This window comes from Cylas formicarius, unplaced genomic scaffold (genome assembly GCF_029955315.1).
Source record: "Cylas formicarius isolate icCylForm1 unplaced genomic scaffold, icCylForm1.1 PGA_scaffold_4__25_contigs__length_36172078, whole genome shotgun sequence".
NCBI classification, from domain to species: domain Eukaryota; kingdom Metazoa; phylum Arthropoda; class Insecta; order Coleoptera; family Brentidae; genus Cylas; species Cylas formicarius.
In genome coordinates this window covers 18630919-18657764 of record NW_026844334.1, presented here as the reverse complement: position 1 = coordinate 18657764, position 26846 = coordinate 18630919, and the positions used below count along the sequence as shown (strand labels likewise).

The following is a 26846-nucleotide window of genomic DNA, read 5'->3' as shown; positions in this document are numbered from 1 at the left end:
TCTGAACTCGTTGAGACAGGAAAGAGCTTAATAGTTTGCACGATTTTTTTCCAAATAAATTATAGTGTCGAATGGTGATAAGTAATTTATGATTTATGGTATCATATTAAAGTCTGCCCATAGGTTTTGTATATTCTTTTATATTAAATATTTCATCTTGAGTAGCTAGTACAAAGTTTAATTGTTGGTCGACCTGTTCTACTCGTTCATAAAAATTTGTTAATTCCTATATTGTTTTTTTTTTAATTTTGATCATATGAAGGTGCTTTCATTTTTATGGGGAATGCCTCGTACCATCTTCCTGCATCATCTAGGGCAAATTTATTAGCTCTCTTATTGCCACATATACAGGTACCCAAATAAGATTGACAGAGGTGTAGTAGTTGTAGCGGCAGATTTGAGCTCACATTCACCAGTCCTTTGTAAGAATCTGAACTTTATATTGTGTAGAAAACCACAGGACGGCTCTAACCTTGCCTTTTTTTATGGCGAGGTCACTTCGACCGAGCTCTTGTAGTCTTACGGTGCTTCCCTATCGTTAATGAGTTATTTTTGTGTTACAGGTAGCTTTAAACGGTAGCATAAATCAAACTGGCCAGCGTCTAGAAGTTCAAGCAGACTTGGTTTCCGCACAACGCTTCAGTCTTAGTAGTCTAACCGAATCGGTCAATGCAAGTTTAACTTTAGATGACGGTGGTGCTAGTTTAAAAGCTTTGGCAGGTTCGGTAATTAATTATAAGGTATTTTACAATTATTGAAAAAGTTGCGAGGTTTGTTTTAATCAAAATCGATTTCAGGCTGCCGGAAGCGACTCTTGTAGTTGCATAACAACGGAAGACTGCACCTCCGAACGTGTTCGATTCGACGATAATGTTAGTTTTATAGCGTCCTCGCAAGCCGAAAAGACAAGCATCGGCAGCAGTTGCAGTTTTAGAGCGCGCTGCTCTCGGGCTTCGATGGGCAAGGTATCTCCTCTTCAGGACACAGTTTCGAATGATAGTATCTGTATAGATATTGAGGAAAAAGCCCCTCGCAAATATTCGTCGCAATCAGCCATTTTGCGGTCTCAATTTTTTCACTCCATTAACGAGTGCAGACCGACGACCAAAAGCCTAGACGAAAAAACTATCATGGAAGTCTCCAATGAAACATTAGATAAGCCCTCGGTGTCGTTGATTAAGGAAAAGAAAAATATTGTCATCTGTCAACTGCAGCCTGCTTCATCTACAATTTCTTTAGATGAAAATGGTCCACATGGAAAATCAATAGGAGAAATTGAAGCTGAGAGTGTTGCTAATCCGCTAATTAGTGATGCCCAAGATATACTGCTTTGTTATTCTTTGTTTGCCAAAAGTGATTCGAGTCATTAAACTTCGAAATTTACAGCTAAAAGTTACCCTACTTTATTGGAAAAGACTGATATGAATTATTATTAAATTATTTTTTAATGTTTTATGTCAAACTTTGTTGTGTAATGTTTAAGAATGAGATCTTAAATGATACAGTTTTATATACATAAAAAAAATTATAAGTTGTATAAAATATCAGTTTGCAATATTTTTATATATTTTTTAATTTATCGTCTTTGGAGGGCTTTTCAGATGTGTATTTTTAAAGGTTTTCCCAGCAATGAGCAAGGATGCTCTTTTTTTTTTTCTGGCATTTTACATTTTGTTTTAATTAAGTAAAAATACACATTAAATTTACACAAATATCTTTTCTGTATATTAACGATATGATGTGTAATTCTCTGGTGCAGAGAACTTTTGTAACTATATACGAGCTATTTAAGCAGTAAATATATTTCTTCTGTCCCAGCTTTATTTGTAACCATTTCCTGGGATATCCCATATTGAACATTTGAAAACTAGTACACTTCACCAAACACATTTGAGACATGAATAAAAATGGCATAGTTTGTATTTCAGGATTTTGAGTAAATTCTTAACATATGAATAAAAAGCAGAAGCTTTGCTTGAGTATTCATGTTGCCATTTGTTGTAAAGAATTGTTCATTATCGAGATAAGAATCTACACCCTAATTTGGGAGCCTGATAGGAAATTTAAGTTTGACTGCGGCAGAGAGATGACTGAGTTAATCCTTAATTTAAAGTAAACAATTAAAAAAACTAAGGAATAATTATATTTTTAAGAAAATTATTTACACTGATTAAATACAGATAAATTACTGTGTTCCCATCATTCCCATTTGCATATGTGGCTGATACGCTGGATTTCCGGCCTGACCAGGCATGGGCATCGCAGGTGACTGAATTTGTTGTACAGCTCCTGGAACCGGACTCTGTTGTTGAGGTTCCGAGGGTAAAGTAAGATTAATAAGTAATTCTCTTAGAGCGGGATATACTGAACACTCGGCCATATTTGCCTGAAACTGGCTAAAATGTTTTAGCAGTTGGCTCGCCGCAGTCATCGCAGGCACTGTGCCAGTTTCACGTTTTTCTGCTAACTGAGTGACATTTCCAGCTACGTCGTAGATAAGGGGCAACACTATTGAGGGCGGCTCCATAGTGCCTGGGTATTGCAATCCAATACGAGTTATTTGAATCTGGAATCATTTTATCAAGTACATGTATATACAATGCTTAAAATTATCCTACAAAGAATAATATTTTGTTCCTAAAAGCCAAAACACCTTGAGTACCGGTGGGTACAATGGGTGGAGCAGCTGGCGGAATCCTCAGCATCCACTGAACTGACCACTTCATACCCTGTTGCGGGGGCATCAATTCGAGCTTCATTATTTGTATAAAGTCCTTCAGAACATTTACGGGAACATTCAACATACTACAAAAAGTAAACATTGAGGTAGGTTTATAAGGTGGTGCAGCTGCCCTAGTCTCAAAGAAATTTTCCAAAACCTAAAAACTTAACAGATTCGAAACCTGAAATTACGAGTTTTAAATTATACCTTACCTGAATTTCTTCAGGTGAGAATATTTCTTTATCAGGTAATTGATTAATTTTTAAATGTAAGCTCTGAAGGTGTTGAGTATTTAGACCTACTCTGCATTGTAGGATTTCATTAACTTTGAAATGGGTCACAGCTGGCTCATTATTGGGAATTGCAGTGAGCTAAAATTAAAATTACTAATATTAATTAGTTTTAGAATTTTTAGAATTGCATCATACCACAGTCCCATAGTCAATTGGCGCAGTCAAAAATAAAACAAGGAGTACTTACATATGCTTCATTGTGAATAAATCTCTGCAACTGTCTTCTCATGTAAACACATCCCAAAAATCTTTCCAAAGGGGATAAATCTGGCCCGGGAATACCTTGTGGATGAGCTGTTGGACAGCACAATGTTTCAAGTGCTTCATGGGTAAGCAAAGTAGGAACTGCTCCAGCCCAAGATCTTTGGGGCAACACTCGGGAAAGATGGTTGCCTGTCTTTAGGTCAATTTGTTGAGGACTGAAATGATTAGTGATATGATCCACAACATTATATAACACCAAGGGTGACAGAAAACACTGTTTACCTTACCTGTGCATAATTGGTCCCCCAGGAGATTGTCCTGTCCTTGCTGGAGATGGTCTTGGCATACTTGGAGAGCCAGGCCAATTTGAGGTGGCAGGTGATGACAAGCTTTGAGAAGAAGGAAATGGGCTTCCATCGGTATGACCTACATATATTAAGCAACTTTATCCAACTCATAATAGGAACAGGGCAATTTCAACATACCAGAAGGCATAAAACTACTAACAGGTGAATGTCCTGGTAAATTTGTGCCAGCTCCTTGAGGTCCAGGACTTGAATTGCTCAGTAGTCCGCCTGGGCTGGCCAACTGAGGATTCAAAGGTGAATTGGCAATTAATCCAGAGCTGGGACTAGGATGAGGCATAGGGCTTGGATTAATATTGGTCGGTAAAGATGTGGGCGATGCTAAATTAAATGAGGTTGCTGGACTTGAGCCAAAACTTGCATGTGATTGATTGATATTGGAAGTGTGAGGTGAAGCAGGAGTATGGGGATTAGAGCCAGATGGAGGAGTCAAAGGGGGATGAAACCTAAGCCCAGGTTCAGCTCTACTTGCGCCTGCCGGTGATTGAGGTGGTCTATGGTGTCCTGCAATCATTACCAAACACGTTTTATAACAATGTAATTAGCAATTAGTAATAATAAATATACCCAAAAATCCACCACCATCGACTTCAACCGGACTTGGGGGGTTATCATCTTCACTTTGACTTCTTCTTCTAAAGACAGCCGTTTCATCCACATATTTTGATAGAAACGCTTTCAATAATTGAGTTGGACTGAAAACATCAACGACATTACTTCTGTCAAATCTACTATAAGCTCCGTCTCGTAATGATACCAAGCCGCCGCCCCTAATTCTTAACTCCAGGCAATACATGCCTTGATAAGCAAGTCGTATAAGAGTACAGGATTGTGCCATTATGGTAAAAGTCTCTACTGGAACTTTCGGTCTCTACAAGAAAATTTCATATTTTTTATTATATAATTTATACTGCATTCATTTTCATATGATTGCCTACAGTATAACTTACGGTATTGTGCACACCAAGCTGAGGTAAGGTGGGTAGTTTGCTTATTGACAAGAGAGGTTCATAAGTTTCAACAAGAAGCTGTATTATCTGGGCTAGGTTTCGATGTTCATTAAGGTGAGCTTCTAGTTGTTCTCGTGTCAAGGAATGAGCATTTAAAGAATTATGCATAGCGCCAAATGTAAGCTTAAACATTTTTAGTTGATTATTCCACATTATTGATACCATTGCACCTTTGTCTGCTCCATAACACAGTATTAACTTGCTGTAGTTGTATGATTTTATTGAAAACAAGTTGCTCAAGTAACTGTATTTATCTAAAAAGGAAAACAAAATAAATACTCAATGATAAAAAGATTGTGGAAATGATTTGATCAAAAATTCTTACCTAATTTAAGATATTCACTTAATTCATGAATCACTGTGTAAAGGTGAACTATTTGCCACCAATCGCTTAGAAGACAATCTACGGTTTTTGATGTCTGATCTATAGTTGTCATTTCGTACTGAAAGTATATTGGACGTCTTGAACCTGAAATTGAAAAATATGTTCTTTTCAAAAACTCTAAAAAGTTCGCTGTATCACAAACCTTGCTCCTTAGCATGTGTGCTAGAGAGGGGAGTTGAACAAAAGACAAATTCCACCATCCAACTTTTTAGTGCTCCTTTACTAAGCACTCTTATTGAAACTGATAAAAGGCGTTTTAGTAAAGCAAACCATGCTTGAGAACGACCTATTTCAGTAGTAGGCGGGGGTAATTGAATAAGCTTTAAAACTAGACCAGTTGCATTAGCCTCTACTTGAAGTCCTTGATGGAATATATTTTTCTTGGTCAGCTATTAGTAGACAAACAATTAACAAAATATATTCAACAATAAATTTAACCTCATTCACCTCATTTGCTAGAGTAACATATGGGAGTCGTTCATCGCACATGGCTACGACATGAGCAAGCTCAGCAATGAAATAAGCAGGTTGTTTAGAACGTCTAGTTGCAGATTCTGCCTTAATTCCTCCCTTCCTCTTTAGACTATTACCTTCGGTGTGGTCTGGATCTACACCGCCTAAATAAAATAAATTTTAAGATTAACTCAATACATTAATTTAAAAGCAACTAACCATCAATGCATGTAAATGGCCCATGGGTAGCGACAAATGTGTCAAATTCAATAAGAGTTTGAACCTTCAAAAATACTTTGGGTATTTCAGTTTCTATGCTTTCATCATTTGGATTGTCTTCGATGCTGGAATGTTTGACAACACACATGTAAAATGAACAATCTGTCTCACAATGAGTGCTTTCTTTTTCTTTTATTTCCACGATCTGAAATAAATCAGCAACAATAACATACTGATTGCCTTATGTACTTACTTCACTTCCTTAAATTAAATAATGCAAAAATAATAATGCAATGGAAAAGTATCAAGGATATCAACAAAATATAAAAATACACGTACAAGTACAACATTGGTGTGCCGATGGAGTTGGACATACATTCTATGTTTTCCAATTTTATTTATAGGATGGTCCGGTGAGTATAAAAGTGGTAATCTTTCATGAGCAGTAGCAGACAAATGCTGCAAGGTTTTTTCGCACCTTCTTTGGGTAATCCAGTACCTTAGTTCTGATATAAACAATGGCAATTTGGACCGATCTCCATTTAATACATTGTTGACTTCAGGAATCAGGGGTGGATCATATTGAGGCACATGACTCTGCAACATACCAGTGTGAGTATCCACAGTAATAAGTAACTGTTCTGCTCTTAAACATGGTTGGAGTATTGCAACTGAAAGGATTGCTGGAGATCCTTGTAAGTTACCTAGCAATGAATAAATAAAATGTTCATTAACTGATACTAATAAATAAAAAAAACTCTTACATTCTACTTCTTTTAACATCCCTTGAAGCTCTAGCTTAATATCTCCCAATCTACTGCGAGTTCTTACATAAATGGTATGAACCAATAGCCTTTCCATAGAGAGAACTTCACTTCTGATGGCTCGGTCTGCTATTTCACTTTCCTACAAGACAATGTGTAATTTTTTGTAAAATTAAAAATATATATGTGTTTTGCCTTATTTCCTAATGAAGGTATGTGTACCACCGCTAATGGTCGTGCGGGATCGTGCTGGTCAACTTGTATTGTCAATTTGTAACCAAGTTCTGATCTTAAATCTTTGTTTGCTAGTTCTTTTCCTTTATTAGTTAATTCCCTAAACAAAAATCAAAAAACATGTTTATTTCCTTATTATCAGGGAAAATTTTGTTACCTCCAGTAAGAAATTGTCAAACACTTTCCAGGAATATATTCATCAACATATATGTGATCATCTAATCGATCCCTCATAAGTCTTAACGTTTGTGAATACAAAACTTCCAGTTGCAAGGACTGACAAAAGAAATGAAGACAGTTGTATACTTCAGTTAGTGGTTGCAAGTTATCAACAAGACGTGCTTGTATGAGTTGGTGTATATACTGAACTTGGAGGGGATGCACTAAAGCTTTACCATCTAAAAATGAATAAATAAAACTTGGTAATCAGAACAGGAGGTAAAAAAAAGTACCTCCAGTCTCCTTGTCTTCTACCAATATATCAATTTCTAGCAGCCTCCAAGGTATATTTGGTCCATCACCCATAACAGTCAAAGCAACTTCAAATTCATGTTGAACATGAAATGTCACTCTTCCATTTTCAATCTGAAATACTCACAATAGTAGAAAACGAAGTAGAAATAATCTCAATTTTATTGAAAATTAACAAACCTTTAGATTCTTCATTTGCGGCAACAGATTTCCAGTAACTAAGCGATGTTGAATCACTTGATTTATTCTTAAAAGAGTATTTCTTTTCTCTTGAGGAGTAATTGGATCAGGAGGTACAATTTTCTCTCTAATGCATGATGGTAGCCGACCATAAGTACCTACAGATGTTGGTACCATGGATGAATTCGTAAATATTTTTTAAATGCAACATACCCGTGGTTAAGACTTCCACAGCAGCCGGTATATGAAAATTAGGGAGACGAGCTTGTACCAGAGTCTCCCTTGCCATTCTTGCCAACATATCAGCCGTTTCCACAAATAAAAGAGATTGCTTGTCAAGAAATGCCATTATTCGCTAAAATGTTACATTAGGTTGAAACAAAACACAATGTTGAGGTATTACCTCAATTTGCAATACTAAATTTTAATAAGCCATTTATTTTGTTATAAGTTATAAGTTAACAATAATTTCAATCAAATAAACTTACAGCAGATTTTTCAACCTTAGATGCGCTGTTAGCCCATTTTACTAAAGCAAGTAGCCTAACAAATAGCTGTCTGGTTCTTGTGGAGAAGTTATATATTTCAATTTTTCTTTCCATATCAGTTTTCCGTAGCAGCCTAAACAAAATACAGTTCTGTTTATCGTATCTACGTATCTACATGTTTTCTTTAAAAATTTATCTTAGCCATGAAGAACAAGCAAATTAGACCCTGAAATCTAAAAATCAAAAATGAATTACTTACAGTTCAGCTAATATAGTAAGTTCGTGATAGGTTCTTTGCACTATAAAGTCGATTAACATGGCTAACGACATCATTCCACCCCTATTGCCTTCTTGTGGTCCTCCCATTAAGCCCTGTCCAACATTGTTGGCAACAGGGGTTTGTAACCCTTCTAAGGGTACAGGGGCCATTCTCGGAAAAATTCTGTCACTTAAGCTCCAATAAACTAAGCAATTACCAAGAAATTTGCCCTGTTTTCTAGACCCTCCAAACTTGCCATGAAAGTTTAATAACAAAATAGAAAAGTTTTGTTTTTGCAATACTGCAAACCACAGCCACAGAATAGTAAGTGAAAATTATTTTTGGCATTCCGTGGCGAATAAACAAACATGCACAGAAAAAACAAAATGGTAGAAACCTTTGCAGTAAGAAACTGAACGCAACTTGAAAGGGTAAGTTAAAGCTTTCGGAATACATTTTTTTTATATAAATATTGCAATGTGTTTACTACCAAATTGCATGAAATTTGGCAGATGAAATTGCCAGCTATTTTGTGTAAAATGCAAATAAAATTAGCCATCTCCAAAGATGATTTATTAAACGTGTATTTAGTATAAGAACTTGTATATAAAACAAACCATTTAGTTAAAAATCTAGATGGAAAAAGTCCAACTTTGGAAATTCCATGGAACAGGTTATTAGAAATTTAAATGTTAACTAGATATTATTGTGTAAGTGAATGAAGCCCAGTGCATAAGGCACTTGGGGTCCGCAGGCCCATAGCAAAGAATATCTGAAATTTATATACATATGTTTTCCGAGATTTTGACAGCACGTTAATTTTGTGGGGAGCATTGTACCTGGTACGTTGCACTATATAGCTAGAGATACAGAGGCCCCACCTATGCGGATAGTAGTAATTTTTGAACAGCGATATCCACATATTTGATTCATTTTAGGCGATAGGCATATTTTGAGAAATTATTGTGGTCATGTTGGTTGTTGAATGCCACAAGATCGTTGGTTAAAAACGAGATTATTAAATGTGCACGTTGAATGTACCTTTATCATTAAATATCGCCAATTCATTTACTTTTCGTTTTTCCGGTAACATTTTTGGTGTTTCTTCTGACTGCGACGTGTTTATTGCGTCGTACAAAGAAAAAGTCGTCCAGAATTTGGCAAGTTAATGCGGGATAGGAATATTTATGACACACTTGGGATTGGAAATTAAAAAACACTTTGTTTATCGTGAAATAACCCTGACATAACAATATAATCGCTGTCTAATACCATTTATTTTTTCTTTCTTTAGATTTTATTCTACATATATTTTCTTTTCGTTACTGCTTGAACGCCAGGAAGCTTAAAAATCGATTCTAAACCACGTCCATATTCGAATAAATGGTCGCTTATTAACCACCAGCTCTTAATAACAACGCAGTAATAACCACGTTACTATTTATCAAAATAGTGCAGTGATTATTTTCTGCGAAAGACTAGCGCTAAGCTGCCCTGTCCTGTCGATAGTGGTGAAAGAATTAGGCAACTTAATGCGGGATAGGAATGTTTATGACACACATGGAATTGGAAATTAAAAAACACTTTATTTTTATCGTAAAATAACCCTGACATAACAATATAATCACTCTCTAGCTAATACCATTTATTTTTCGTTTGTTTAGATTTTATACTACATACATATTCTTTTTTTGTTACCGCTTGAACGTAAGGGGGCTTTAAATCGATTCTAAACCACGTCCCTATTCGAATAAATGGTTGCTTATTAACCGCAACACCCTTAACAAGCAATGTTGTTGTGTTAAATAATACAGTGATTATTTTCTGCGCTATACTGGCGCTAAGCTGCCCTGTCCGTCGATGGTGAAAAATAGCTAGTGTTGGAGCTGGTCTATGGACCACTTCTTAATTGACCGGTCAACTCACCACTTTTTAATTCACTAGTAAAAAAATGGTTTAAATATCATCTTGCAATTGCAGAGCGTTATCTATCATTATTATTTAATAATAAATTATTATGTGTTTGTGATGTCCAATTTAGCTATAACCCTCCGAATACGATAATTCGGGGAATCCCAGTAATAATATCGACCCCAATTGGTACCCAGAACGACGCGACGGCGACGTAACGCACATTATAAATAAATAAATACAAATTTCATGGTATTATAAAATTTATTTTGGTCAATTAACAGGTTAATTGACACAAAATAAATTGACCGGTCAATTCCACAACTCTAGAAATAGCTGATCAATGTCCAAGTACTCTTTGAGTATCTTTTCAATAATTAGAGGAAATATGATTTTCAAACTCGACTGCGAGTAGTGTAACTTTTTCGAAGATTCGTAAAATTATGTTTTAGAATATCTGTATAGTTGTTGTTTATGATCGGTAAGCTAATTTTATGCGACTAGACGTATACAAAATAATTATTTACAACTATTTTTAATATCACCACATCTGAAGGTTGGTCTCGAAAGTAGGTAGGTATAAATTAGTTATAAATCAGATTATTTGCACTATTTTCCGCTATAGCCGTTAATTGATTTTGTTAAACAAAAGGAAAACAAAACGCCCAATACTTCCACGAGCGCCAACACTCCCACGGTCATAATTATTATATTTAAGTTTTTCATGATCCAGTTTATGATCGCGTCATAACAGCCCTGAAAATGTAAATAAGATAATTAAGGCCTCGAGTCGCGTAAAAATGTCAAAACCTACTTTAAGGTAGTACGAATTAACCTCATTCGGATCTGACGTACAACTGGAAACGAGTGGTCTTTTATCGTCGTCCAATACACAGCACGATTCCGGTACCGTTTTGCCGGTAGAAGCCCAAGCCGAATTTTGTTTGTAGTCGTTGTAGTTATCGACTCCACAGCATTTGAGATTCATTTGAAGCTGATCCCAGGCTATGGACACTGGGTCTGATCCTGTGCTGTTGTAGTACTTTTCTAATGAAGTTTTTAACACATTTTTCGTCTCTTCTTGTGCCTAGAAACAAATACTAGATTAGCACGAACAAATTTATTTTCAAAGCATAAGCATAAATCACACTATTACAGTATCTATTTGACCTAAACACCTAGGTTTAAAAAACCTGCTTATTTGTATATTTCTGGGGACATTTTTTCCAAAAAACGCCATATTTTTGCTCTGTCGCGTCATTTTTTTTATAGCGCCCTATATCTTAAAAATGCTATTTTATTAATATACACAACATGACATGAATATGTTTGTTCCATGTTAGGCATGATTTGTAAATGAATTGATTTTAATGAAAGTAAATGTGATTTGACAACACTGGATAATATTAGATTTCTCTGCAAAGCAATAGAGTTTGCGCAGAAGCGGCAATACAGCGTTATAACCTGCTTATGCGCAGTTTGGTTGTATTGGTCATCGTGGTCGTGGCTGTTGTCTTCGTTGTTACGTATTTCTAGTGTTCTAGAACGTATAAATATGGAAAGAAGACGTTGTGTGAACAATCCGAATAACTTTTGTTATATCTGTTATGTCGTAGTGATGCAACGCTACGCTTATTATTGTGTAAAAAATGGCGACCACGACAAGTCCTCGCCTCCTCATACAGTTTGTTCCGTTTGCGTTTCAAGCATTGGCCAAAACTGACAAAAAAGTAGAAAGAAATGTTTATGCTTTGGTGTTCCTATTGTATGGTGAGAGCCTAAAAATCACAGTGATGGTTGTTATTTTTATTCGTGTAATGTGCAAGGATTCATGAGAAAAAATAAGAAACAAATTGTGTATCTCAATCTTAACTCTGCTATTCGACGAGTTCCTCACGGACCAGATGTACTAATACTTACCACCACAAAAGAACTAGAAAACGTCATATCGTCAGAATCAGAAGAATCTAATTCCGACACAGATGACTTACATTTCACTGCAAATTTCAGAGAGCCCGAAGTATTTAACCAGATCGAATTAAATGATTTAATTAGAGATTTGCACCTTCCAAGGGATGCATCCGAATTATTAGCACCCAGACTTCGGGACAAGCTTTATTGGCACCTGACATCGAGCTGACTAGAATCCTAACTAGAAATCCAATTTTTTACTGAATAAAAAAACAAACTATTTTAAAAATATCGTTTTTTTTCCCTTTCATATTTCCAAAAAAACCTTACGTCAGTCTGCCAAAATTCTTTCAATCAGTTTTCAAAATAAAAACATCTGTCAAACAGTTTACTTTTGTAGAGCCGTGTAATTTGCAGTGTAAATAATATGAGGAATCGTATTTTGGATCAATACCTTAATTTTTTTTTGAAGATTATCAATGAGCCAAAAACAGTTTCTGATTCGATGTGGAAATAAATATGAAAAAAAAAATTAATATTGCTTATACTACTTTTATAAATTTGCTATTAGATACTATTAGGTACTATTGTCTTTGTAACTAGTGCTGGCAGAACCGGTTCAGTTTGCGGTGTTTTTGAGTTTTAACTGACGATCAACGGCGCGGCGTGGCGATGTTCGTGAAATATCAATTAAAACATTTTGGAAGATTTAAACTTCCAGCCAGGATATGGAGAGAAAACAGCAAAAAAAAGTAAAATAAGACATAATTTCCGATGGCGCATTACAAAATATTTTTACACACGAATACACGAAAACGATTCGGATAACATTTCGTTGTTATCATTATGTGGCGTTAATAATTAAGTTACATAGCCTTTTCGAGGGTTGTTTTGCAATTACCGATATAGGTCACCCCATCGGGGTAAAAATATACAATTTCGATTATTATGCATATATGTAGGTTGGTTAGTTAATTGGAAGCAAAAGTTTTTCGTTATACTTGAAGCATTCAAAACTGAGTGCGACAAAGATGAGTTAATTCAATCAATTCAAGCTAATCCGCACCGTGAACAATTGAGCATTTGCAAAATTAAAGTCTACTAAAATTTTGAGATATTTTATCCAATTTATTTCGGAATCTATAAATTAAATATTTACCTTTGATTTATAAATGGTTGCTAGGACACCAGCTGCTATTTCTAAAGCCAAGATGACGATCAGCAGAATACCATACTGGAAGAAAATATCATTATAATGATATGATACAAACGAATTCAGGAAAGGCAAGATTGTAAAAAAATATACACAAAAACGTTAAGCCAATTGAAATACTTATTCCGGTTTGGTATAATAAACTTACAGTTGTCAGCATGCATTGGGACTCCCTCAGGGCCCCACAATATCCCAAGAAACTCACAAGGAACATGCATCCTCCGATGGCTATCAGAATGTAGGACGCTTGGTCTATTATTCCGGGCTGTGCCAATCCCTTAAAAATCAACAGTTAATAATAATTATTATAATTACTAAATAATTTTTAATTTAGTTTCTTTGCTAAAACCTAGCATTTGTATACATTTTATTGTCCATAGATCAAATTTTCAGTGTAATAGAAATATTATGCCGAGATTATTGAAATCTTCTATTCTTTTAAAACCTAGAAGTAACTGTGTCGCGCTTGAGGTGGACCATATTTTTTCTGTGGCAATTCCAAAGTTCTGTCTGATGCAGCTCATACATATTTAATATTAAGAAATTATTTTAATGGTGACTACGGTGAATAGGGAGATAGTCAGTACTGGGCAAGTGATTGGAAGCACTTAAATATAACTGGATTATTTTAAACATGGAAATGAAATTTGGAAGAGGGGACTAGTCCAATAAAAAAAACAAGTTCTAAGTAAAGAATCATATAAGGTATATTAAACTATTAAAGATTTAGACATTATGTTCCAACAATCAAATAATCATCATTTATTGTTGAATCTGTTAATATCAATATCACAATCAATTAAACTTCTATATTAGGAAGTATGAACATTATGTATTTCGTTTAGTTTTTTACTTCACGAATTCTAATTTGGTTGCCTCTACAGTAAACTTGAACACGTTAGGACATGCACTTGTAACAGTTTTAATTAGGTACAGTTACATCATTCCTATTGTTAAGTAGGCATCTATTACGTTAGTTTTATTTGTTCTATTCGTATACGTGGTTAATTCTCCATGAAAGTGAAAGTCCACGGCAGGTATAGTTGTTTAAGAACCGCTACAATTTTTTAATTAATTAAAATTTCACTTTCCGTTAGAAATGTTCGCGCAGTTCGTTCTATGCTTGCAGTTTTTATTAACCCAATGTTTAAAGTCGCGTACTGAATATTTTATTAAACTTTTTAAATACCTTCGACGGTATTACGGTCATTGTGATTCTACTGACGAAGTCGAGATAGGATATGCGCCATTAACGCATTTATATTTTGATCTGGTCGTCCGTCGTCACGAATTCCGTTTTATCGGTCCCCTGAGTATGATTTCATTTAAATTTTTTACTGAATACCTGATGGTATGATTAAGCCATTAACAGATGTTGTTATCGCTAAAATCCTTAGCACGTTGGAGAGGATTGTGAGATTGTTGATAAAAATAAATTACGTAAATTAGCAGTAACGGTATTTAGCATAGATATACGGGGTGTGTTAGAAGTGTGCACACAATGCTATCTGAAAACATGTATTAGCAAAATAGTATATAATTCAACAAAACTAACGACCCTTTGTTTTGGTACGAGTGCAGCGATCAATGGTGCATACTATACTATTTCTACGACTGTCACATTTTTGCAACAAAGTGATAAACGTCAAAACACTATCAATTTTAAAAGTCTACCGAAAATCTTTGATGGCACCGAAATCCACACTCCCCACACACAATTACGCCTTAAAGTGACAATTGGTACAGGACTGGTCAGTGCATGATATTTTAGAGAGAGAGAGAGACAGAGTAAACAAAAACGTTCAAAATTTAAAACATTTAAAACCCAACGAAATTTAAATTATTTCCTTTTTTATACATTTTTATTTGGCTTAATTTTTGTAGTTAATTGCTGTTAACTTTATTAGACATTTTTGTATTCTTGTGTTGATAACGCATTCTATATTTACTAAAATTTTCCATGCTAATTTGACAATATTCTGCTGATAGCAAACTTCATCAGAAATCATAACAAATTTTTGGAGAAGTTCGGAATAGCAAGTCAGTAAAGTAAATAATATTTACAAATGTGGTTATATCCGTCTTATTAAATTAGATTTGATGTCATCGTGTAATACTAAAACTCTAAAATGTATTTTGCGCTTTTCGTTCTCTAACAAAGGCTCAAAAAAACTAATCAAAACTATTCGGACTGGTCCCGATGTAAACAACGCTTAGATCAAATATGAGACCGGCAATCAGCTTTCAACGCTATGAAGATCGGTTGAACATGTTAAGAACGCGCAAAGAGTTAAATATTTTTTTCCAAAACGATTTTTTCCATTAGGAAATAATTACTTGAGGACTATCCATTTCAGACCTAATTAAATGATTACTAATGCAAAAAAATGAAATATAAAAGTTGCCGTTCTGACCACACAGTAACAACTAAAACCATTGTATTATCCATGAGTAAGTGCTATTTTATATAGAAATACTCACACTCACTCAAACACATTTTAATGTTTTTCATAACACTGTTAGATTTCCGTACAACGGATTATTTTTTCTCAGCTCATGACGGAAGTTCTTATAAAAGTTTATTACTTTTGATGAAACCGAAGCATATTGCGCTATTAACCAGGTTTAAAGTTTCAAAAACGTTGCCATTTCGTACACGGAGTACATCAAGCGTATCTTCTTAATAACCTCTTAAACCAGAAATTATCCGTTTTGTTGCTTCAATTACTAAATACATGTTTTAAATTAAATTTCCTTTTGAAATGTCCGCAAAATGGATCGGGAGTTGACTACGTGACTTTTAAAACATAAAAATGATGAAATTATATACAGGTTGTTGCAAACACAGTTCCCCCGGGGCTATTTGAAAAAACGATGTCGAAAATTATGCTATAAAATTTGTACACCGAATGTGAACTCAAATTAGTTTTATACAGTTTCACGGTGTATACTGGGCGCACCAGTAAGAACAACGAAGTACGATTTCAGAAAAACGGGCAGTTCTACAAATTTGAAAAAAAAAGTAAATTGGCAAAACGCAAATGTTGGAAATTATTTTTGTTCGTTTCGGAAAAGGGCACCGGGGGGCTTAATTGCCATTTTGATTTCTACAACTGATTTTCTGCAAAACTTTGTTATCTTAAGAATAGTTAGAGCGAACGCTGTTTTAAAGCTTAGACAAATTGAAAGAGTCAGGTACTAAAATTAATTTTCAATGAAAAAATAGGTGATAATAAATTATTGAGAATGCGTAATTATTAAATCTTCAAGGAAGCCGTCGAAGAAAGAACAGAGGGTGTAATAGCTAATGGAATCGTCACCAACAATCTAAGATACGCTGACAAGATGGTCTTATTTGCAATAGATAAGGATGATTTACAGCTAATTTCATCAGCGGTAACAGACCATAGCCAATAAATAGGTCTGCGCTTAAATATAAAGAAAACCAAATGGATAGGCATCAGCAAAAACAAAATCATAACTCATAATTTTTCAAAGAAACTTCCACAGACTACTGTAATAGTTTTTACAAAACTTCTGGATTCCTCCTGCGTCGGTTTTTGCTGAGTTCAACTTGCTGACGTTTCGCCAATCATCCTGTTGGCTTCTTCAGAGCTTGACTTAAACTGGCTCGTATTTTACTCTGTACCTGCTTATATATTGTTTGAGGGGGGCGGAGAGCTAAATGAGGGGCATAAACACAGTCTTGGTCATCCAATCCTGATTCCCATAGAGACCTGAGTCTTGGTTAAGATTGTTAGGTTCTTTATAGATTTCTATAGACTCTCGGATCTTTCGTTGGTAAAAGAACTGATTACATGCAAGAATTTTAATTTTATCGAATAAAATTTCATGTCCGGTTTCATGAGTGTGTCCGGCTGATGAGTTTATTTGTTTTAGTCGTAAGGCTCTTTCGTGTGGTAAGTAAGTGGTAAATCTGGTTTTGACGTTATACTTCTTTAGAATTTTCGATATGTGGTCAGTGATGTTTTGAATGTAAGGAAGGACCACAGTGGCAAGTGTAGGATTGCTTTCGGCCTCATTGCTGTTGGAAGGTTGTGGCGAAGTGTATTTTTTGATGGGACGCTTAATATCTTTAATATGGAAATTATTAGAGAGAACAGCAGATGTAAGGTGTTTTAATTCTGGGTTCAGTGACTCGGGCTGAGATAGTTTTACGGCTCTGTAAAGAAGAGAGTTGATAACCGATGAGTAGGTTTTCTGTAAACACAATGACCCAATGTTAGGTCTGATTTTCTATTGATAAGAATATCTAAGAATAGAAGGCTATTCCAACTCAATGCTAAAACGTATGTGATGGTGTATAGAGTTTAAATGTCTAAGAAAATCTACTAGGGTTTCTTGACCATGAGACCAAATAACAAAAGTATCATCGACGTAGCCTTTCTATAATTTTGAATTTAGATGACAAGTGTCGAGAGCTTTCTTCTCAAAAGCTTCCATAAATATATTCGGGATGACTGGTGATAGCTGTTCCCCATGTTTGTCCAAAAATTTGACCATTATAAGAAAAATATGTTCGCGACAATCATTTTTCAATTAAGGTGAGAAGGTTTGGTTCCAGATTCTCGGATTTTAATATATGTGAAATGATGTCGAGAGTTTCAGGAATAGGAACTTTGGTAAAGTGAAAAGAATTAACGAACTAATAACTTAACAGATATACATCGTAAATGGAAAGATAATGGAGAGAGTACAAATATACAAGTATTTGGGGTGCCGGGTGAATGAAGACTACGTCTCAACTTAACAAATCAACAAGAGAATAGAGCAAGTAAGAACATCTTTTAAGAACATGCAAAATGTGTTCACCAGAAGAGCCTTAAGAATTCCCTTAAGAATACGCTTATTACGTTTGTATGTCTGTAGCATATGATTGTACGGTATGAAAGCATGGACCCTCACTGAAACAATGTGTGTAAGAGGATTGAGCCTTTCGAAATGTGGGTTTGCCGGAGAATGTTGAAGATATCATGGGTGGACAAAGTGAAGAATCAAGCGGTTCTCCAATATATGAACAAAGAAAGAGAGGTACCATTAAAAAAAGAAAGCTGGAGTATTTTGCGTACGTAACGTAATGAGAAACAAAAAATATGAATTGCTCCATATAATCATGCAAGGGAAAATAAAGGAAAAACGTGGCCAAAGAACGTCTGGGCTAAAAAAAAAATCTTCGTCAGTGGTATGTAGTAAGTGCCACCACATTGTTTAGATCTGCTGTGGACAAAGTGAAGTGCGACTGATCACCAATGTTCTGCGAGGACACGGCACTTGAAGAAGAAGAAGGATATTAAAACGTAGTGATCACGAAGCGAATGTAATGCAAAAAAAGTAATAAAGATACCTAAATAAAGAAATCTTATTTAAATTTTAAATATTGTTTATCATTCTCTGAATATCAAATTAGTGCTTTATTTGGCAACCTGGAGATAAATTCAGTATAGCGTAAAAAAATATTGAGATGCGGTTTCTTGTGACTCAAAAGTAATATATTTTTCAAGAATTTTTTTTCTTTTTGCGATGTCTGAGGCCATAATAGTACAATGGATAGCATGATAAAAGTCCCTTTTAATGACTATTAAGTTTATTTTCGAAAATGTTGAATTTAATATTCGCGTTAAAACAGCATTCGTTCTAACTACCGTTAATATAAGAAAATTTTGCGGGAACGGGTTTTTGAAAATCAAGATGACATGGTCGCCATTACATAAACTCAAAAATAATTTGTAGTATTCTCTTATCCGATTTATTTCTTTTTTTTATTTCTAGGACCGTCCGCTTCTTTTATACAGCAACTCACTGTCTTTACTGGAACAGCGAGGATATTTGGATCCGCGGTTTTTGTATTTTAGATTACTAGGTCGAACTTTTTAAAACTTCGCGCACGACACTCAAAAGCACGGGCAATGTGTTTAGTAAAAAGTATCCATAGGAACTATCAGACCGATGGAAAAATACTTTGACCTACTGACCTGTCCGGATAATTATATATATCTTCTTCGAAAATTTATCGATTTTTATAGGGAACATTAATTTTTCATATGAGCACATTCAATATCGCCCTTACGTTTTATGCGTTCCATTTGTAAATGTATTGTGACACAGAAATGGAGGTTAATTTATAACGAACTATTAACTCCTTTTATCGAAAATGCATGCGATTTTGACTACGCGGAATGAACCTACGCTGTTACTTATATCTAGAATGTCATGACCCAATAAAAGTCGATAATTTAACCAATTAACGCAGATCTCGCAGGTACATAGTACATTCCACACCAAGAGAAGGCGTGAATTATTGCTAAGTACGTATGTACCAGAACCATGGCAAGTTAAACTAACCTGTATTTCGTCGACTGGCACCACCTTACTAAGTCCGATAAAGGAACTCTTGTCAACTAGAAGCCAAACCCCAATCCCTAATACAATGGTACCGGCTATCTGAAATAAGAAAAAGTGTTTCAATATATAAATATTTTATTTTGTGGTCTACAAGTCAAAGTTTTCTTTCCGTAGGCGATATATCACTGAATAAACAAATCAATCTTTATTTTGTCAATTCTTTCTTTAACATACTGGAGATTGGTTATCAAAACGACAAACATTTTACCCAACAAGATGTAAATTCGAATAGATAATAATAAATAATAAAATAATGAAACACGAGGCAATTTTACAGAAATAGTATAAGCATTAAAACGAAAATATTAGCACTGATTGACAATTAACAGCAAATTGAGAGCAGATTAAATAACTACTTTTCGGTGCTCTGGTGACACGGCGAGATACCATGAAAGGAAAACAAATAAATAAAAACTGTTAAATGGAAATTGGAAAATTGCTCGATTTTGAAATTGTTTTATGTATTTCTTCAAATTTTCACCAATACGGTATGATAGTTTTATTTGTTTTTAAACTTTTGAAAACTCTTCCTAAAAGAAATTTTTGTTACTAATTTTTTTTTATTTCGTTTTTTTTAATCTCAGCTTATATCGATTTTTCTTTATTTGCTTTGTCATGCAGCGATCATTATTGCAGATTTAATAACATTTTCATGATACTGCGAAAGTTTTTCTAATTAAAAATGTTTTGTTTAAACCTTTTTGTATATATATCGTTTGAAACTGCCACTACATAAAATATTTAAATAGCGACTAGGTGCGAAATTTACAAAGCGCTATACCATCTTGCATCGATGGCAATATTTCAAATCACACCGCCAGGCCAATAACCGAAGATACAAAATGCAATCTGTATAGATTAATGTTCGACTGCAGTTTGATCATTTATAATTTCAAAAGTTAGTAACCTCATTCGACATCTTTGCGATCAATTGGTGCAACTAAATGAATTATGATTTAATTAACGCTTTATAGACAAACGAGGTCTTGAAAATATTTCCATAAACTTTAAGGCCTAGTTTCTTAACCTCACACATACGCGACCACTTGTAGATGTTTGTCGGATATCACGCTTATCATAAGAGATAGAAGATTGCTGTGTTTGCAGTCCTATTTCAGTTATATTAAAAGAAGATACTACTGAGAAACTTTTCATAGCTCACTTAACTTTTTGTATATAGAGCAAAGTTGAATTTTTGTTTTGTTTTTTTTTTTTTTTAATGCAACGCTCTGTATGAAACTGTTAAATTTCACACAACACAAGCAAAAATTTCAATTTTATTTTGATTGTCCAAAACGAAAAGCATACTTATATTGCCATTTTTGTTTGCCGTTAAACAATGATGCTTTCAAAAATTACTACAAAAACTTTGTATGGCATTGGCTCCAACTAAATAATAAATATAAACAAAATAAAACAAAATATGGCAACAAAATTAGAATAAAACGAACTAGAAGAAAATAAAAACCAAATCTTAACTTTCGTTTTTTCGAGGATATTTGTCGAAGCACCGAAAACCTTAAAAGTTTCTAAAGAAATAATAATAGATGGCGCCATTTAGTAACGCTTATCCCGCTCAGTGGCACTAATACTGGAAGATGATATTACTCTGCTTATTTTAAATGCCATAGAAATTCAGACAAGTATGAAAAATGTGTGGATTGCTACGATTTGACAATCGTTGACAACAATCATGCCGATACTTTTAAATTATACACATCAAGGTCACTTGAATTTGTTTATTATTTATGGATAATGTTATACCAACGGTTTTACAGAGAAATTGACATTTTTTAATTTATTTTTAATGATGATTTTTTCATCAACTTGCGACAATTGCCAGAATTCCTCAAAAAATTGCCACAAAGGCATTTTTTTTTAAAGTTAGTCACACACAAATGTGTCCACAACGCAAAGAATACCCAATTTTTCCTAATTATTGCGCTTGCAGCGACAAAATATTTAAGTATATATATGAAATAATCAACTAAACTAATTGAGCACGAATTATTTATTATTACATTATTTACATAAAATTCCGGCTATTCGCTAGTCTGAGAAACGCTGCAAGTCTATAAAACCACAAACGCACATGTGTACAACGGAAATGACAAATACATATAAAGATATTATTGTTGTGCGTGACTGATCCAATATTATTGACAATAAATGCAATTTCTCGCTGATCGATTGAATTAAAAATTTAGGGGAGTATCGGAAACCGCAGTTGAATAAAATACTAATCTGAGGCAATGTCCTTTGGTTTCTTTTAAATATTCAATATCTAGAGTTCCGTTTATTGGGGACGATGAAAACGTTGGACATAATACCAGTTGAAGAGAAGAGTAGAAAAAGAAAAATTGAGACAAAATCTTAATTTAAAAAAGGACTGCTAAAAGAACGTCGAAACAAAAAATTTCGGGATTTCGCATATTTTCGGTATACTATAGTTCGAATTTATACAAAGAACCCGTACAGTGGAACAAAAGATGACGTAGAGTGTGAATCAGACAATTAATAAGTGACTACACCAACAAAGCTATTATACGAATGGATGATAATTTAATGTTCTAAAGAATTTGAGGTTTGTTTTTTAACATTTGTTATCTTTTTAATTTTGTTATCTGCGTTTTTGATCATTTTTTTCCCTGTAATGGAATGCGGCGACGCTCTTAAATGAGGTGACATTTCGACCTTTAGATAAAAATTGTCGATATCCTATAGAAAATGATATCGAGGTATCTGATAAAAATATCTGACTGGTCACAACGTATTCTAGATATGGGTGAGTCACTTTTAGAGAGTTCTTTCAGTGTTAGTGTTTTAGTGTTTCAGAAAAACGTTGACATCAATCTAAAAAAACCCATTTTTTTCAAACTCATCGAAAACCTGTACAGCCTATTTCTATTTAACTGATACGAGTTAGTGTGGCGTATTTTAACGTCAGATATATATTGCATAGGCACACTTGTACTTATATTTGTTTATAATGTAATATATGTAATAATATGACTCCGCACAATAGGGAATTTTTTGTGTAATTTTTTGTCAACAAAATTTACACGGAATTGGGATTTACCTTGTAGCACATAATTAAGTAGATAACAGATAACCAAAACGATGGGTAATTAATGTGTTAATGAATCATGTCCGCTTTATAATAGCACTTATAAAAAATTTGCTGTACTCGTATTGTATATGGATGTTGCGCAGTGCTGTTGTAAAAATTTATGCTTGGCAAATATGATCGTCTTAATACAATGCTAATAATGGATTAGTGACGAACGTCATAACCACCCATAAGTGTAAATTTTGAGAATTGTAATTATGGTATTCCATTGGAATTTTAGCATTGTTTATAATAAATTATATTGTTAAAATAACAATAACTTTTTACATATGTACACTCAAAGCCGATAAAACTTTAATAATGAAAAATATATTACGCAAAAATCATTAGGGACGACAAAACCCACAACTAACATACATCATATATACTTTCTTTTATGAAATTACTCAGGCAAAAAAATTTTTTTTCATAACCCGGAATTAGTCCTCTACAAAAATGTTAATAATTTCTTTGTAACGACCTATTTTTAGATATTAGACATATATAATTAAAAATAAAATGGCGTTTATAATTACATTCCTGGTAAATTTTCTTAGTATGCGATAACAAATGTATTTAAAAATGTATAAACTTGAAAATGCACAGTGTGCAAGTGTACGTTTAAAGTCTACACCATTAAGATTGGAAAATAGGAGATAAGTACCTACACCATTACGGAAAAAGTGTAAAAAGAGACTTGTAACTTGTTCATGAAACCTACTAATATATGCATCCCAACATTTTACTAAAATTATCAAAACTTGACTATCAAACGATTGTTTATTTTCTTACGAACCTTATAAGCACTTTGTAGTGAAACTAGCAAGGTAGTTTTAGAGTTTGTAAGAACTGTAATATCTGAAAAATACCTATCGGAAATTGGTTTGTATTCTGTAATTATTATCGTCCCAATCGATTTAAGAAATTTGTCGTATTCCTAGGATGCTACAAAGGTTAAGATACATAAATTTATTTATTTGTTTTAATTGAAAAAGGTATGTACGTTCATAAAATTCAGTGCCAGCTTTATAGAAAATTTATACTTATTTAATGTTAATATAGGACATACCTAATTCCCTGGAAAAATCTGTAAATTGTATTATCCACGCTTAAGTAACACCGCGAAATCTAAAAATAGCAAAGAACCGTAGGTAATCACAATGCCGAAAGGAGTAGTTTACACTATCATTAACTTATAATTTGAACAAATACGATAGACACACTTACGAAAATTATAAAATTAAATGCGCATAACACGTATTTCACCATGCAGGCTCCGCAGTCATAAACCATGTTGAATAAGTTCTTGTGTAGATGGTTTTGCTCTGCAACAAAAATAAAAATAATTTCTTTCAAGTGCCAAACGTGAATGACAAACGTTAACCTATTCTTTTTGTACTTCAAAATTGCCATTCCTTAAAGCACACTTTACAAAATATCGTTTAAAAGTTTTAAGGTACTCTTCGAAATAGCGCGCAGCCCATACAGCAATTGATTCAAGCACAAAAAAGAAGAATACAGACATAGGACCCAGATATTCCATATACCTTGTCACCGTAAAAATTGTACAAACTGTACTTTAGCCCTTACTGATTAGTAAGTATAGTCATCTGGAATTTTTTAGCATTAAGAGACAATTCTTGCGACAGCTTTGTCAAATATCTTGGCCTTAGCGTTATTTATCAATTTATAAAATTGCATTCATTTCATTTGAACTGATTCGCTTATTTCTTAATGTGCCTGGTGTTGGTATTAGTATAAGTATTAGTTTAAATTATTAGATTACCGTTTAATATAGTGTGTATAATAATGGACACTGTCCTTCAAACAATAAAAAGATAGAAATATTTTGCTATCTGCCCATAAGTCACATTGTATTTTGAATAACATTTTAATTAGGTCTGATGACTGTTCGAATGCAGCTTTTGAAAAGTTGCGGGAGACTTGCTCAGGCGGGAGAGTTGAACCATGGTTCCAAAATTCAGTTGAAATTTTACGCTTGCGCAGAATGTCGATTATAAATTTGTTCGGCTACTAGGATTTGAACGTACTTTTGCATAGATTATATATTTAATTACAGTTAATAATATAGAATGAAATTACAAAGTACATACCCGGTACCTTACTTGGAAGTAAACAACAAAGAAAAAAAAAAGAACAAGAGAATTAAAAAATATCATCTGTGAAATATAGGAGCGCAATTCCAAGAAAATAAAAGAATTCCGAAAACAGAAGGTAGGCAATGCTAAGAAACGATTATTTTAGAAAAGTGTCGCAGAAGCGGAAAATCAAAATTGCACAAAGAAGTTCCAAAACAAGAATAGTTTCATGATAATGTTTAGAATAACTAATGGTTCTGATTGTTAACATGCTTAATTTTGTTAATTTGCTGTAATTTGTTTAAAAAAAATTTAGCACTAAACTGTTAAAAAATATGCTTTGTTTTGAGTTTATTTATGTACGATAAGAACCGTCGGTGGATAATTTTAAGAGTTAATAAACACATAATTAACAAAATAGGATGGTCAATGTTTCCAGATCTCGGTTCAATAGTTCCCAATTTTAAAATTTAAAAAAATAAAAAAGAACATCAAATTCACGCCCCAAATTTCCAAAGTTAATCGGCAAAACCGATTTCAGGCGGGCCAAAGAATGAAGAAATGCTTGACGCTACGTTGCATGACCGGAAAGGAATGTTATTTTGGTTTTGTTGTCCTCTTATCGTCTTGGATGGATGCTGCATTGTTGTTCAGGTATATAAAACCGAGCAGGTGCACTTAATTGAGATTACAGCGACCTCGAAATATGTAGCTCCATTCTCTCTTATAATTTGGGACTGACGTTGTATTGTTTTTGAACTCAAAACCTTTTGTCTTTCCATTAAATCTAAAGCGAAAATCCACATTTCCGGAGAGTTGAACCAGATGACGTGTATAATTCGAATTGTTTACGTAAATTTTTACTTAGCGTAAAAGTTTACTGAATTATCTATGGCTGAACTACACCAATATATCGATAAGACATTAAAATGGCTACGTTATTAATTTAAGTAGCAATTTTAAGATTGTGTGTGTGTTACAAGCTGTTAAAGATTATCTTGAATTTCCTACTTACAAAAGTTAATTTATTTTACTACTACAAAAAATGACGTAATTAATTAATTAAAAATTACCCCTTCATTCTTTTATACGTGTTGGTTAATAAAGCGTTTTCCAAAAATAAATGTGCAATTGACTCTAATTAGTGGAATGGCTGAAGTGAAATATACCGAGTTCGCACCTGGATTATTTAATTGATTTATTCGAAGAAGGGTTTATTCATAAATACACCACCAACACAAATTTCGCATAATAATTAGTTCACATATTACATTAAATTGAGAAGTAAAAGGTTAAAATTAATTATTTAAACAAAGTAAGTGCGTTTACATTCCTTGCTTTTACCAAGGCCTCTTAGGTAACTATCATTGTCTAAAAACTATAGCAAAAACACTTTTTCTAGATTAAAAAACACTAACTATATGCAAGTAAAGTTTAAAATAGATCGATGAATGGTACCATATCAGGGCTTTCAGGAGTTACAAGAAGTAGAAGTAGGAGATATCGTTAGGTATTTCAAAATGTGCGGTATTTACTTCTTTTTATTGGGGTTGCTTGTGGGAAGGAGATAATTCCGTTAAGAAGAAGAAACTTTTCGAGTCATCCAAACAAGTTCCAAATCAGGCTTTAATCTTTGTGGAACGAACAAAAATATATTAGCAAAGGTTCTTTCAAGAATGGATATAAAGAAATTTGACAGCCTAATTTCAAGAAAGTTTAGATTGCTAAAGTAACAAAACCACGGAAATAGTCTACCGTTCATTTCCGATAAAAATTTTCGCGTAAATCGAATTTAACCAAGATATTTTTAGTGAAAGCAACGGACAACAATAAAATTGGCCGTTAAAAAAATTGCGCTGCGTTAGGTAACATTTACAAGCTTTATTTATTTATTTTTTTTAATTGGCAAATTTTTCAACCGCTATAAATTACCGCAACCAAAACAAATACTCACAATTTAATCGGCACATGTATGCTTTAAAAAGCCCGGCAAATGTTTAACTTTTTACCGATCGGGTCCGAAGGCAAGCGTATCCGATCAACACGTAGAAAAGGTTGCGATCGTTATTCAAGCGACCGAACGTTTCCTGCGTTTTATCAAAGCAGGCGCGGAACACTGAACTGAACAACACG

General features: G+C 33.9%; 3 protein-coding genes across 9 annotated transcripts in view; 1 reads left to right on the top strand and 2 right to left on the bottom strand.

The window, feature by feature from the left end:
• Nucleotides 1–1813, top strand: part of LOC132700566 (E3 ubiquitin-protein ligase RNF19A-like) — a 33188-nt gene extending 31375 nt beyond the window's left edge. For all 7 annotated transcript variants that reach the window (XM_060667969.1, XM_060667968.1, XM_060667972.1 and 4 more), the window contains 2 exons: nucleotides 564–740; nucleotides 798–1813. In XM_060667969.1, the coding sequence (XP_060523952.1) occupies nucleotides 564–740; nucleotides 798–1370 (750 nt within the window). In that variant the 3' untranslated portion in view covers nucleotides 1371–1813. The remainder of the gene's footprint in view (nucleotides 1–563; nucleotides 741–797) is intronic.
• A 331-nt stretch (nucleotides 1814–2144) lies between these two features.
• LOC132701553 (mediator of RNA polymerase II transcription subunit 14) lies at nucleotides 2145–8359 on the bottom strand. The gene is made up of 21 exons (XM_060669586.1): nucleotides 8048–8359; nucleotides 7789–7921; nucleotides 7514–7655; nucleotides 7301–7458; nucleotides 7102–7234; nucleotides 6807–7047; nucleotides 6611–6749; nucleotides 6416–6557; nucleotides 5991–6355; nucleotides 5652–5856; nucleotides 5427–5596; nucleotides 5122–5368; nucleotides 4920–5063; nucleotides 4535–4848; nucleotides 4152–4455; nucleotides 3705–4088; nucleotides 3507–3645; nucleotides 3203–3434; nucleotides 2935–3093; nucleotides 2619–2879; nucleotides 2145–2566 (listed from the first exon to the last, which is right to left on the bottom strand). Exons 1-21 carry the CDS (start codon nucleotides 8215–8217, stop codon nucleotides 2186–2188), a joined length of 4563 nt encoding a protein of 1520 aa, XP_060525569.1. The 5' UTR covers nucleotides 8218–8359; the 3' UTR covers nucleotides 2145–2185.
• Nucleotides 8360–9613: 1254 nt separating this feature from the next.
• Nucleotides 9614–26842, bottom strand: LOC132701555 (tetraspanin-18-like). The gene is made up of 7 exons (XM_060669590.1): nucleotides 26668–26842; nucleotides 23842–23939; nucleotides 19446–19544; nucleotides 13231–13359; nucleotides 13029–13103; nucleotides 10773–11045; nucleotides 9614–10714 (listed from the first exon to the last, which is right to left on the bottom strand). Exons 2-7 carry the CDS (start codon nucleotides 23905–23907, stop codon nucleotides 10568–10570), a joined length of 789 nt encoding a protein of 262 aa, XP_060525573.1. The 5' UTR covers nucleotides 23908–23939; nucleotides 26668–26842; the 3' UTR covers nucleotides 9614–10567.
• Between the last annotated feature and the right edge of the window lie 4 nt (nucleotides 26843–26846).

Excerpts from the sequence above, each read along its gene's own strand:
- LOC132701553 (XM_060669586.1), bottom strand. The coding sequence starts at position 8,217 with ATGGCCCCTGTACCCTTAGAAGGGTTACAAACCCCTGTTGCCAACAAT. Across the intron at positions 5,857-5,990 it reads GGCACACCAATGTTGTACTT|ATCGTGGAAATAAAAGAAAA; the intron begins GTACGTGTATTT and ends GATTTATTTCAG. Across the intron at positions 2,880-2,934 it reads TCTCACCTGAAGAAATTCAG|GTTTTGGAAAATTTCTTTGA; the intron begins GTAAGGTATAAT and ends TTAAGTTTTTAG.
- LOC132701555 (XM_060669590.1), bottom strand. The coding sequence starts at position 23,907 with ATGGTTTATGACTGCGGAGCCTGCATGGTGAAATACGTGTTATGCGCA. Across the intron at positions 13,360-19,445 it reads TGCCAGTCGACGAAATACAG|GGATTGGCACAGCCCGGAAT; the intron begins GTTAGTTTAACT and ends TTGATTTTTAAG. Across the intron at positions 11,046-13,028 it reads CAACCATTTATAAATCAAAG|GCACAAGAAGAGACGAAAAA; the intron begins GTAAATATTTAA and ends ATTTGTTTCTAG.